This window comes from Cyprinus carpio, chromosome B17 (genome assembly GCF_018340385.1).
Source record: "Cyprinus carpio isolate SPL01 chromosome B17, ASM1834038v1, whole genome shotgun sequence".
Lineage (NCBI taxonomy): Eukaryota > Metazoa > Chordata > Actinopteri > Cypriniformes > Cyprinidae > Cyprinus > Cyprinus carpio.
In genome coordinates, this window is record NC_056613.1 from 3503808 (window position 1) to 3518807 (window position 15000).

The following is a 15000-nucleotide window of genomic DNA, read 5'->3' on the forward strand; positions in this document are numbered from 1 at the left end:
AGACATTAATTGATGGACTGGAGTCATGTGGATTACTTTTTGAAGAGTTTAATTTATGTATTGTTGTTGTGTGGATTACTTATGTTTGTTGTGTTGTTAATTTTGGGTTTTTGTAAGAATTCTTTTGTGTGTTTTTATTGGTTTGAATAAGTTATGCATGCATGTGATATGCTAATCACCTGTAAGGCCCTGTATAATCCTGCGTGAGCACTTGTTTGCATGTTCCCCTGATGCAGATGTGTGCCATCGTATGTCATTCTGTCACTGATGCATTTGCAAACACATCTGAAATTATTCTCTCTGCCCTTTCGTGTTGAATGTCAACTAATGAATCGGTTTGGACGGCTTCATCTGTGCTTTAACAAATACATGCAGATGAGCTGTAAATGCCAGAAATCCATGTAAACTGAATAATTCATGGGATTGCTGTGAGTCTGTTGGTGGGATGGCATCACTCGGTGATGAAGCAACATATTAACCAGACGCTCAAACCAGATCGTTCAAGATATTGATTTCCAATCGTTGACTTCTGTTGCAGTGGCCTAGATATCCAATGCTGGATAATGGTGGTGAGACAGCGTCATGATGAACGTCAGTTGTTCCGGTTCAGAATCATCTTCCTTATCATCAGATTTCTTTCTTTGTGCAGTGTGGAAATGACCTCAGCTGCTGATGTAATGCCGTTGTGTATGACTTTAGAAATGACCTCATTGTGCATTATTCATAGGCATTTAGCATCTGTTACAGTAGCTAATGCAATAATTACATTAGTAGTGAGTTTGCATTGTGGCATTGACTTTAGCACAAGCAGACGCCACTGGCTTATTCTTCAACAAATCCGAACAAATGTTTTTGTAATGATTGTGTATAACATGGACACTTTAATGTAACTGAAATATTCTTTATCTTTATGGCATAAACTTCAGAAACAGAAATTCTGTTTGTTATATTCTGTCGAGTCATGGTGAATTCAGTTATTAAAAAAGGATGTATTACATTTTATTGGTTTATGAATTCTCAGGGAGTCAAACCCCTTTGAGCTACAGGAACATGTTTAGTTTTAGCTGGATATTTTAAAATGGCTTAATATTGTAATATTATGACACACAGCACAGAAGATAATCAGTCTTAAGAAGATCTGCTGAATTTTAAGTCCTGCTTTTAATATCATTAGGCAGTTCATTAGTGCATGTTTTTAAAAGGTTTACGGTTTTAGTGGTATTTTTATACTGTCATAGGATTTATTAATATTTTGAATTAGTTTTTTGTTTAGCTTTATTTTTATTTCAGTTTTAGTATGACATTTAGAAATGTTACTTTGGCAACTAACTAAAAGTTTAAGTTTTTCATCTAATATTTATATTGCATTTAATTCCAGCGTCATATTTATATATTGTCAAGTTTAAAATTGAAATATGTATTTTTTTTTAAATACTGTTTACGTAGTTTGACTATTACTTGTCATAGTATTTTATCATGTTGCCATGTAAAATAGCATTTGTTGCTGAGATGGCAATATGCATAATCCTCACTGTAAGTGATGTGAAAGAGTTGATCCGGGATTAAACAGAGTATGATGGAGCTTGATTCGTGACATGAATTTATAGGTTTCTATTCCCAATGGACTCAATATTTTAGAGTTTTGTGGCTTAGTTTAGTTTAGCTTTGAGGTCATATGTATGCACTATATGTGCTCTAAATAACACATTCTTAATGTGTGTATCTGGAAAAATGCATGAAGTTATTGATGATTCATTTTGGTTTTAATAAAATGCTCTCTGCAATGAGAATATACTCTGGAGGATTTCAGAGTTGTAAGCCCAGCAGCTCAAATATGCATTCTGTAGGGTTTAATGTTTCCTGAACCAGCTGTGCAGTGTGTTTTGTCTGTGATTTGCCATTTTTATCCATGTTGGTAATATTTTTTTCTTCAAAATGGAAAATAATTCCCTAAGATGAGAAATCCCTTTCTTTAAATGCTTTTCTAATGCTTCACCATGAGAGCCACTTTACATGCTGTCATCTTTGACAGTGACCGCCATTAGATTTGCATCCCAAATTACCTCTGACTATCCATATTTAACTAAATCTGACAGCTCTTTTAATATTAATGGGTGTTGTGCACTCATACTACTTTTTTTATTTCTTTTTTGCCTCCTCTCTGAACAGCTAAACCAAAAAGCCCCTTCCTCAGGATCACGCTGTGTTTCACCATGAATGTTGCCGTATCACCGATGGCCAGTGAGGCTTCCTCCCCTATGATAACCTCTGTGACTCCCACCCTGGAACCCGGCCCCGATAAACACGATGATCCGTGTGGGCCCAGCGTCAGCGGGGACGAACCAGTCCAGAAACAAGATCCCTACCGCAGGTACCAAAAACCCCCTCCTCTCCACACAGGGGCAGACTGGAAGGTGGTTCTGCATCTGCCGGAGATCGAGACCTGGCTGAGGACCACGACGGAGAGAGTCAGAGACCTTACACACTCTGTGCAGCAAGACAGCATCAATAGACACGTGGATGTGCACCTGGTGCAACTCAAGGTAAGAGTACATGAATGCCTGATTATGATGGGTCAGTTGCAGCATTGAGGAGACCGATATTTTTGTGTAATGATACTGAATGCATATTTGTCCATGGCAACATAATGGTGCTATTTATTTCTGTTCAGAAGTTTGGGGTCGGTAAGAAGTCTCTTATACTCACTAAGGCCGCATTTATTTGGTCAAGAATACAGTAAAAACATTAATATTTTGAAATACTGTTACACTTTAAAACAATCGTTTTCTATTCTGAAATACTGGACTAGATAAATATGTTAGTGAACTAATCCATAGAAAAAGTAACTTGAATTACAGATTAATAACATGAAAATTAGTATTGTTGCAATGTATTTTCTAATTTGTAGAGCTATTTTTGTAACAGAATCTCAAAAGCTAATCTACTGGATCAATTCAGATTAAATCACCATTTCATGTCCATTGCATTTATTTATTAAGAAGCCATGTAATACAGTCCAACTCACATTGTCACGTGTGTATTTTTTTGAGCACATTGATTCATTGTCCAAAATGTACATTTACCAAGCATCAAATGAATGTGTTTTAAGAAATCTTTGTATTTAAGATTCATTTTCTCAGTTTGCCAGCCATTGGCAGGTGTGGTACAAAAATAATTTTTGGACTCTGCATGGACCCTAAAATAATGAAAAACTATATGCCTCAATTCCAGTCTTTTAGTCGGATCATTAACAGCACCGCAGCAGTCCATCTTAGATGTCTGGTAATGGAGGGATCGGCTGTAAACACAGTATTGACTTTAAGAGCCATAATGGATATTTGAGTTGTAGATTAGTTGGATATGATGTGGATCAATCATTGAGTGGACAAGAACTCTTATGAGATTCCTCTACTCAACTCAGACTCTATTTCTGCTAAGAGCACAGCATAGCTTGCTGGATCTTTTTTTCAGGTTGGCTTTGCATTGATAGATGTGTAAATATATATTTATTTCCACAAATGCTTAAGTTTGTCCAGATAAATGTCACACTGCATGGATTAATTTTTCTTTAATTTTTTGCTTTCATCAACTCGTGAACCCCAGCGTGGGAAACCCTGGTTTATTGCACTAGGACCCATATATTTGATGACTGGATGATATCCCATATCATCAAGTGTTTGATTCAGTGATGATGAGATCATAGTGAGAGTTTCAGTGTTGCTCTCACAGCTGAGCGGCTAAATCCCTCTGCTCCACTTTCAGATTGAGAAACTATTACATAACACTGTCTGAAAGAATGAGGTTTCAGTAACATCATTGTTTTCCAGTTGTGTTCTCATTTCTTGTTTGTTGAGGTTTAATCAGAACAGTGTGCTCAGTGGTCTTTAATAAGACGTTCACCCTCTCACTGTCTTTATGAGGGAGAATCAGGCAGCCTGTGGATCTTCTTCATCATGTTACAGCTCAGATAAACTGCTGCTCACATCATACATCATTATGAGAGCCATTCAGAGACCCGGAAGATTGTTTTGAAACTGAGACAGAAGGAAGTGTTTTAACCACAAAAAGCAACACGCTTTAGTTTTAAATAAGTGAAAATGAAAAGGAAACCGGCTGCGTCACAGTTCCTCTTGGTGAAGTCTGTGCATTATTAATGTGTTACAGGAATCTCTTCTTTAACTGAACGTGTGTCACAGCTGCTGGAACGTGACCTGCTGGTTTCCTCTCTTCCTCCAACATTGCATTTGTTCATTTGACTGCTGCTCTGTGTTGTTAAATAACACACTGCAGTCTCTGGTGTCACAGCATTTTACAGCCAGTCTGAGAAGCTGCCTTTCCTGTTAATAAATCATGTGTGAGGCTTTTAGAGAGAAAGTGTGTGTGTGTGTGTGTGTGTGTGTGTGTGTGTGTGTGTGTGTGTGTGTGTATGAGAGAGTCTCTGAAGCAGAGCTTTTCTCTGGCATTATAATTGCCACCACAGTTACATCTTTTTAGCTGCTTTATGAAATTAGATTGTGCCATTAGGCTATTAACAATCAAATCATTTCAGTCTTTTCTGAACAGTTTGAATGCCACATTCCTTTAGATCTTGTTTTAACAATCTCTCATAATGTAATGATGCTTTATAAAGAGACTGTTGGTGAAAAATTAGGTGATTCAATTTGCCAAATTATGCAAATGATTAAGAAACTATTCTAATTATATATATATGTGAAAAATTAGGTGATTCAATTTGCAAAAATTATGCAAATGATATATATATATATATATATATATATATATTATAATTTAGGTGATTCAATTTGCAAAAATTATGCAAATGATTATGATTCTTTTATAATTATATATTTTTTTAATGAAAATTGTAATTTATAACTTACATAGGACAAGCAATTTATTTGTAATTATTATGATAATTTTTCTGAGAGGTGTTTTGCATAATGTGGCAAAATATAAAATTATGTATGGTTATAAATATATAATTATAAATTAAATAAATGTATAATATGAACCCAGTAAATCAACAAATTAGTCATAATTGATAGCAAAGTTGTTTATCAGAAGTGCAAATCTTTAAGATTTATAAACAACCCTTAGTTTTCACCATTATATATGATGTTCTTGAGGTCTGATGAAGAAAAAGAAGCCATGTTTATAATCTAATACAGCTGAGGATGTTTCATAGGTTTAATATCGAGTGTTGCACCTTCTTTTTTTCCAGTATGGCATTCTGATTTTCTTCTTCTCTTTTTTGGTCGGTTGAGCACCGTTTTCTGCTTCTTTTGTGGACTGTTATGAAACTTCCCTCCCTCTCTCTCTCTTTCTCTCTCTCTCTGTTGATGCTTTGTGTTGTTGTTGTTGTGAAGAATTCTGTGTGTGTTTCTTGCTGAATCCAGTGTTATTTTGAGGGGGTGACTGAAGGCTTTGTGCTCAGTATCAGCAGACAATGAGTCAGTCGGGCAGCACGCATCTGCTTCTCCATGAGAGGCCACAGAGCTCAGCACGGACTCCTACACTCCTCAGTGACTCACATTCAGGCTTCCTGTGAGCTTCCTACTGAAGCTCAACATATAGGGCCACTGATTCCTCATCGATTTTAGAACTGGGGTTTCAGTATGTTATATTTATGCTGGAAAATGTATAATGTCAACAATCATATGCTTTCAGAATGAATTTTAAGGCAATTACAGATGATGAAAACATCTTTTCAGTCTCTCAGAAGAAGTCACATGTCTCTTCTTCCTCGTAAAATGAATTATTTAGCATCTTTTCAAGTCTAGTGGCAAGGACTTCATAAACTATATATTGGCTTTGATTTCAAGCCTACAGCGCCATCTTGTGGAGAAGATCAACACTACTGTTCAAGAGTCTGGGATCGGTTAGATTTTTTTTTTTTTTTTTTTTTTTTTTTAAGAAATTAATACTTTTCCTATTCAGCACAAATTACATTGATTATTTAAATAGACAGTAAGATTTTTGTAATGTTAAAATATTATTTTTCAAATAAATGCTGTTCTTTAGAAGAAAAAATCAATGTCACGGTTTCCACACAAATATTAAATATTTTTAACTGTTGTAAACTCAATATTAAAAACAAGAAATGTTTGAGCAGCAGAATGATTTCTGAAGTATCATATGACACGGAAGGCAGAAAATTCAGCTTTGCATCACAGGAATAAATTACATTTTAAAATTTGTTTAAATAGAAAAAATATTTCACAATATTATTATTTTTTTCTGTATTTTCAACTAAATAAATATGGCCTTTGCAAGCATTAGATACCTTTTTATATAACTCTAGTTTATAGTAATTAAATTATGAACACCCATTTGCTCATGCATGTTTATTTTATATATATATTTGTGTTTTGTATAAAGGAGCCTTTATATATATATATATATATATATATATATATATATATATATATATATATATATATATATATTATTTTTTTTCTGTATTTTTAACTAAATAAATATGGCTTTTGCAAGCATTAGATACCTTTTTGTATAAAGGAGCCTTTTTAAGTACACTGCTGTTACTACTTGACAAACTGTTGACCAAAAGATGGCATCACTTAACAAAGAATCATGAGAGAATGTCAAGATGTCTGTCTGATGGATGGATGGATAGACAGATAGTACAGAACTGGTTCTAAGAGGAATATTCTGGTTTGCAGTGGCAGCTGTGTGTAGTATGTAGAGAGTGGACACACTAATGGACATCAGTGCAAGGAGATCAGGACACAGCTGTGATGTCCACATTCCCCAGTGAGACCAGCCCACAGAACAATGTCTGCAGACACACCCTTATTCCACAGATTAGATGTACAGTATGAGAAGGATTCACACACACTTATAAAGCACACTTGCATTGGCACTAATAGCATGTAACAGCATTTTAGCAGTTGTCAGGACACCGGTTGTACACATGCTCTCTCACGTCTGTATTTTTACCCAGTTGAGACCAGATCAGTTCACGTGGACATACATTTAGAGTGATGTAATCTCAGTACTGTGGAGAATCCAGAGAATTCAGCTTCATCTACAGAGAGTGAACGGTGTTCAGTGGGCTGAACAGGTCTGTGTGATTTGCAGATGTGCCAAAGACTTCAAACTTTGTGCCATTTTCATGTTGTAGTATTTTTAAATAATTTCTATTACAAGGTCATAATAGAAAACATATTTACAAAGTTCTGCACATTTCTTGTCATTACTGTAGTGATGATTTTAAGAGTTTTAAAGAATTTTGCTCACAAAGGATCAAAAACTCAATAAAACAGTAATACTGTGAAATATTTTTTTTTCTATGTGAATATATTTTAAAACATAATTTATTTCTGTGATGCATTTTCAGAATTTTCAGCATCGTTACTCCAGTCTTCAGTGTGACATGATCCTTCAGAAATCATTCTAATCATGCCGATTTTCTGCTCAAGAAACATTTTATAGCTCTTGAATGAAGATTCTTTTGTTATTTTCTTACGAAACATTACTGTTGCAGTACAATGTTATTATTATCAATGTTGAAAACAGTTGTGCTGCTTCATCATATGTTGATGAATAGACAAAAGAGGCAAAGAATTACATTTTAAATATATGTATATATATATATATATATATATATATATATATATATATATATATATATATATATATATATATATATATATATATATATATAAATCTTGTAACATAAATGTATTTAGTGTCACTTTTGATAATTTTGATCATTCATATGATCTTAATGAACCCAAACTTTTGAACAGTGTAGGATTTACATGTGTACGTTTTCCAAAATATAATTTCATCAAATACCATGGTATTTCCATGATGGAAAAGTTTAAAACATTTTAGGTATTTACTATGATAAATGTAATAATTTTGAAAACAAATAGTGTGTCAATGCAGTATACAGCATACGTCACAAATTCTGCATTAGAAATGTTTAGTTTCTCTAAAGAATCTTTTGCATCTTCAGAGAGATTGTTTTCATTGTTTTAAATTCATAGATAAAAATGCAAATGTTGATGGTTATGATGCATTTGCTTAAAATCTACTGTACCAAGTAAACTGATCTGCATTATGAAGCATTTTAGTATGCAAATCCTTAACACAGCAGTAAATAAACCTGATTTTTTGCACATACTGTATAGGTTGTATTATACTGTCCAATGTAATGTACTAGCGTTGTTGGTGTTCATGCTAATGTGGAAGCCCCAGCATGTGCTGTGACCTTAGCGTCTCCAGTTACGCCTCAAACCCCCGTGTAATTCACCCCGCAGCAGCTGCCCGTGCTGGTGGGCCAGACAAAGTGAGAGCAGCACGAGGCTGCTGGAGGGAGGGAGAGGTCAGGTCCCAAAATAGCCCCTCGGTGTGGTGAGACAGCCCCTCCTCCAGAGAGAAAGACAGAATGGAAGAAACAGGCCAGTGAAGTGAGTGAGGAAGAGATACAGAGAGAGAGAACGACAGCATATCAGACAGCACGAGCGCTCAGAGCTGTCACATCTGACATCAGATCTGACACACATCAGCGCCGCATGCCGCGCAGAGCACACTAAACCAATCTCTGACTTCATTCTCTTTGATTCATTGTGTTTTACTTCAGCCAGCGAGCAGGTAAGAGGACGGATCAGCTGACACGCTCAAGTATATTTCTAACAGGAAGTCTCTGATGGGTTGACAATGCTGAGATTGTTTGAAATACTGTTAGGGTGGGAAGTCGAGTGGCTGTGTTTCTTTTATGGATAATTGAGTAGGCTGGCTTTGTGTTAGGTGGTTTCTAAATGATAAAGGCTGAGAAATGGCGTGTTTTGTAGGAAAAGATTTATGTCTAATTTTGCATTTAGAAAGGGAAGAACTTTTATTCAAAGTTCATTTATGTGAGAGTGTTTGTATGCGTGCCCATGTGCTTGTGTCATCAGAGGTCACATGGTATTGCGAGGGCTGCTGTGGTGTGCTAACACCTTACCCTGTCACTTTCATTGGCTAGTGATGAAAAAGTTTTTTGTACAACAGTGTAACTATAGCTGTACACCGTTTAAAATTTTTGGGTAAGTAGGTTTTTCAAAAGATGTTTGAAAGAAGTCTCTTATGCTCACCAAGGCTGTATTTCTTTGATCAAAAATACAATAAAAACATTACTATAGTGAAATATGATTAAAATGATTATATAAAATGAAAATATTTCAAAATGTAATTCATTCCTGTGATGCAAAGCTGAATTTTCAGCATCATTACTCCAGTCTTCAGTGTCACATGGTCCTTCAGAAATTATTCTAATATGCTGACTTGCTGCTCAAGAAACATTTCTTATTATTATTGCTGTTCAAAATTGTTGTGGAATAGTATTAATTTCTTTGGGGGAAAATAATTTTTTGGTGTACATATACATACAGTTAGCTGGTCAGTTTCAGAAAAAAATAAGGACTTGTGTGACCCTGAATGGTTTATTTTGTGACATTGACCTTGGAAAATAGGACATAAAATATTGATTTGAGTGGGGGGAAGACACAACAGAGTCGTATGAGAGACTTGAAACCTGCACAGCTATGTAAGAAATTGAGGCATTGAGCAATTAAATATTTTTAGGGTCATTATAATGCTGCAGTTGACCAATAAGAACCAATTAGAGTCATTTGAATCATTATAGAGTCAAACATAACAGATACTGTTTAAAATAAACCCTGATATGTTTTAAGCGTGAAAGTGCTTAGTGTAAAAGCATTTGTTTTGTTCATATGCCATTTAATAGCAAAACTAATGTAGTTCTCCCACTTTATCATTTAAATATATATTGAATTAGATATTTGAATCTTTTTAATATGATTCGTGTGTGATTTTTTTGTTACAATAAATCTTGATACTATATTCAGAGGACCTTTTGGTTTGATTAAGTCATAATCTGTATTACAATATGTGTGCTGCAGTAGGGGATCCATGAACCCTGTAACATGGTCAGCTTGTACTCTACTGTTTGTTTTTGAGCCAGCGAAGCAGGAGTGTATGGGACCTGCTGCATTTTGGCGGCATGTGTGACCTACATTCAGCGGTGCCGTGTTATTTAAGGGAGTGGATGACACCGTATCAGAGATGCTGCTGGCCACAGCTCTGTTGTTGCTGTGTTGACAACGAGCTGCAGTTGTTTTGGCATGTCTGCCCTGCCCCATAAATGCTCCTGTGAACTATATTCTCTCTCACCTTTCTCTTAATTGTCTCAGTGCTCTTTGGGTTCTGACATTTTCACACAAAATAAAACCACAGTGATGTCAAAGATGCAGTTGCCACTTGGATTGATATTTTGTATTTAATGCAGTTAAATACAAATAATATTTAATTTAATTTTATGATACAATTATAATGATATCAAAGTGGCAAAATGTTTCAAAAGGAAGTTAAAGTTAACGTCCTTGGAAACATGTCCTATTTTGACTCCTAAATTAAAAGTTTTTATAAATGACAGTGTTTTAAGTTAGGATAAGATGAGGCAACTGTCAGACTTTCCTAGCAGCTGAGCAGGCTGGGGAAGGGAACATGACATGATCTAACCACAAACAGTGGACCCAAACTGTATTTGGACACTTTTAAAAACTCTCTCATTGCATTAAAAGTGATGTGACATACAGCCAAGTATGGTGACCCATACTCAGAATTTGTTACTTACTTTGTAGAAAAAAAATGCAATTGTTGTCTGACTTCACATGCAGTCATTGTCTAATGCAATGAATGACACTGTTAAATGTGCAGTAGGACATCTTGGAAAGTGCTAACTTTAGCCTGATAGCACTGAAAGCAAACGTCCCACCCTCCTTGCAAATTGCCGTCCAAAAAGCCATGCCTCCTGAATGTATATATGCACACAGACCAGATGACCAGAGAAAACATTACTACAATACATCATGTGTCATTCACCGGTGAGAAAACTTCATAGTACAGTTAGTAAAACTACTATAATACCAAGAGAGAAGATCAGGTTGTTGATGTTTTGATGTTGACAGACAGGTAGGAAAGCCAATCATAACGCTCGGAACGAGCATTTTGATTGGACGAACATTTCTTGGTCCTATATGCCTTCCACAGAATAAATAATGTAAAATATAATTTATAAATACAGATAAAAACATTTAGTCCACTTAACTTAATGATTGCTATTGGGATGTGAAGAGACTTTCAACCAGCATAACAAAAAATGTTTCTGAAGACAATCACCTGTTGCGCCTTTAAGTTGACATTTAAATGTCCAAATACGTTTTTGGGGTCTGTTTAAATGTGCAGTCACTGTGTAGTGTTTCTACACCATCTCATCTTATTCTGTTTTGTGATCTCATTTTCTGAAATTAGTTACCTTCTTCTGAAACTAGCCTTTTAATATCAGCGCCTGGCTACTTGATTTATGATTTGAACCACAGTGACAGTAAAGAAAAGCCCCCTAGATCTAGTGACCCACGGTTGTAAATGTGCTTTTCGCTACTTTCACATCAGATTAACCCGATGCTACAAGCAACTGGTTAGCAACTATAATAATATTATATATATCCCAATAAGATCCCAGAGAAATCATCTTAAAATCATAAAAATGTCAAGTAGCACAACTGCACTGTACAAGTATGTATATACATTTTGAACAGTAGTGTATATGTCGTGAAAGGCGTAATTAACTGGGAACACCACATGGGCAGTGTGGTACTCTTTGGTATATTCTGAGATCTCCTCTGTATTATTCACTTGTCATGTGAAAATGACTCAAATGTCCCTCCATTTCCTCTTACATGGATACATAACATGGTGATGTTGTTTCACTTGTGCCTGGCTGAAGGTAGGTTCAAGTAGTCTTCAAGTAGTCTTCACAACTGAAGTTTAATTCCTTCAGCAAAACAATATTAAATGCTAAATCTTCAGAAAAGCCTTGAAATGGAATTTGGTATGCATGATGCAGATATATCCTGTTGAGTAATTCAATCTTTGCATCAGTGAGTTGTGATTATGGAAAAATCTCTTTTCTTTCAGAGTATTACAAAGTAATTGTTACTCATGTCCCGTTCTTTCTGCTCTTTCTCGTGAATTGTAATTCATATGAACTATTTTGTATGAACATTCAATGTCTCCCTTCAGAGGGATGTGTCTTTAATATCCTGTGGGTTCTGGGTTGCTGATGGAAATATGTATTTTAGCACAGGAGGAAGTAGTTGAGAAAGCCACCTGATCAGAAATTGTGCTTTATGAATCCAGTGCCATCATATGATGTGTAATTCCATGCATAAAATAGCAGATCACAATATCAGTTGACTGACTGTGCATTTGTCTGTCTGATAGGACATCTGTGAAGACATATCGGATCATGTCGAGCAGATCCATGCCCTGTTGGAGACCGAGTTCTCCCTAAAGCTCCTGTCCTACTCTGTTAACATCATAGTGGACATCCGGAGCGTGCAGCTCCTCTGGCACCAGTTGCGAGTGTCCGTGTTGGTTCTGAAAGAGAGGCTTCTCCAGGGCCTGCAGGACTCCAACGGCAACTACACCCGCCAGACTGACATACTGCAAGCCTTCAGCCAGGATCACGACGAGGTCAGATACATCTCCAAAACATCATCCAAATTAAACCACCTAAAGCGGGTACATCCCTTACTCAGGGTACATCCCTTACTAATTCACAAGGACAGAAAGTTAGTTATGAAACGTTCTGCTGGGAGTGTACCATAAACTCATTTGATATACCCTTGACCAAAGACATTCAGAATAGGCAACCCTTGCAAACATGCTTTTCTAGCAAACACTTATTTATACCACTTATACCAGATCAATTCAGGATTAATTTCATTACATTTTAAATTTGAGTTTGCAAATGAGTCTGTTTGTTTTTGTGATTTGTGATTACCTTTAGGCTCGGCTGGATGCTTTGACAGAAGTGGACGACTCTGGCCAACTGACTATTAAATGCACTAAGGACTACTTCTCCTTGGACTGCGGCATCACTGCTTACGAACTGAGTGACTACAGCCCCAGTGACGACCAAGAAGGTCGAGGGCCACGCTCCCTTTATCCCGAGTTGGAGCAAGACTTTCCAGAACTGCTTCAGAGTGTGGATCTCCTAAACATTGCGGCCTCTAGACAAAACCAGGTGTCATCTCCACCTGCAGAAGAGTCCGTTACCTGCACCCAGGAACCTCAAGAGACAATCAGCGTCCCCAACGAAGAAGAAAGTGCACCAGATTCAGCAATGCAGGGAGATTGCGGCTTTGGCCTTTCCAAACGCCCTCTTCAAAGTGGCTTTAAGAGTGATGTGTCTCCTACACAGCCTTTGCCTAAAAAGCCCATGTACCTGGAGGGTGATGGGGACACGAGGTGCACTAGGTCTTCGCCTCTCCAGTACCAGGCTGATATAAGCAGAAGCACACCCTCTCTTCTGGATACACCGGATCGGTCGAAGTTCTGGCTGGAGCTAGAATCAGTCTATCCAGGCAATGGGAGTCAGTCCTATGAGAGTCTCCATGCCGTAAACGGGAGGAACTTGCAGATGAATCTCAAGAGACCATCGGAAGTCCCTCTGGAGAGACGCTCATCAGAGGCCATGCAGGGATTCCACACGCAGAAGCACTTGACAAACTTCAAGACTATGCACTCCAAAGCCAAGCAGGCTTACAGTGACTCTTCCAGCCCTCCACCATCTTCAGGGGAGGACATCTCAGACCCTGACCAGCGGGAAGTGTTATCCAGCCCAGACAATCAAGCTCCCACCACAGATTCTCTCTGGATCGTGAACCAGAATGCTTTGTGCATCTCCAACCCATCAGGGAGCCCCAAAGACCACTGGTACGGCTCGGATGAGTTCCTTGCTCTTCCCACCCAGCTGAAAAAGACAGAGATGTTGGCATTGAAGCTGGAAAGCCTCACTCAGGCTTTACCACAGAGGAGTCTGCAAGAGTCCATCCAGGACGTGGATGACTGGGAGCTTACTGAGGTCAACCCTGATTGGGAGAGCAGCAATGATCTTCTTTTGCTTCACCCCTATAAGAAGCCCTCCAGAGCCGGCCGCTTTTCACCTACCTCCTCGAGCGACGTGGCACCTTCTCTGGATGATAGCATCGAGTCTGGCCCACTCAGCGATCTGTTGTCCGAGGATGAGGGGGCACGAAGTACACCTGAGTCCAGGAGTAGAAATATATCAGCTGGCCGGCCCAATGCACCAAAGATGATGTTTCAATGCACACCCTTGATACAGCAACTACTAGAAGATATTCAGCACCAAGAGAACTACCATGATGTCTGGGCGAAGCTAGAGGTAAGAGATTTCTGCTTTTTGGAATCGTATTCTTGTATAACTTTCCAAGGACTATTTTTAAAATTGAATACTAGCTTACTACTTACTGAGTACTGTGCAGCATATGTTATATACTGTGCCGTATATACTAAAAACCATGCAGTATATGATTTATACTGTTCCATACTGTATGTTGTGCCACACGTAACTACAAACTGTTGTATATACAGTATATTAAATACTGTGCAGTATATAATGTATACAGTTCTATATATACTGTGTAACGTGACATTGAATGTTGTTGTATATACAGTATGCTGATTACTGGCCAGTATATACTGTACTATATTGAATGTACTTTATACTGTTTCATGTATTCTTTGCTTTCTATACTGTATACTAATTCTGTACAGTATTTACTGTACACCATGGAATATGTACTGTATACTGAATACTTTGCAGTATATACTTTATACTGTTCCATATATTCTTTCAACTGTTGTACTTAACTGGATGCTGTGTTATGTTGTAAATGCAGTATACTGAATACTGTGAAGTAGATACTGTATACGGTCATAAATACTGTATATTAATACTGTGCAGAATATACTTTATGCTATGCCATATGTACTGTATACTGAATACTGTGCAGTATATACTTCATATTGTTCCATATATACTGTATATTGTGCTGTATTAACTGAATGCAGTAAATACTATTTATTGTCCCTTAATCAGTGTAT

General features: G+C 37.1%; 1 protein-coding gene across 3 annotated transcripts in view; it reads left to right on the forward strand.

The window, feature by feature from the left end:
- Positions 1-15000, forward strand: part of LOC109106976 (A-kinase anchor protein 6-like) — a 128443-nt gene that overhangs the window by 11314 nt on the left and 102129 nt on the right. For all 3 annotated transcript variants that reach the window (XM_042743211.1, XM_042743213.1, XM_042743212.1), the window contains exons 2-4: positions 2170-2543; positions 12313-12564; positions 12881-14278. In XM_042743211.1, coding sequence (XP_042599145.1) covers positions 2214-2543; positions 12313-12564; positions 12881-14278 — 1980 coding nt within the window. In that variant the 5' untranslated portion in view covers positions 2170-2213. The remainder of the gene's footprint in view (positions 1-2169; positions 2544-12312; positions 12565-12880; positions 14279-15000) is intronic.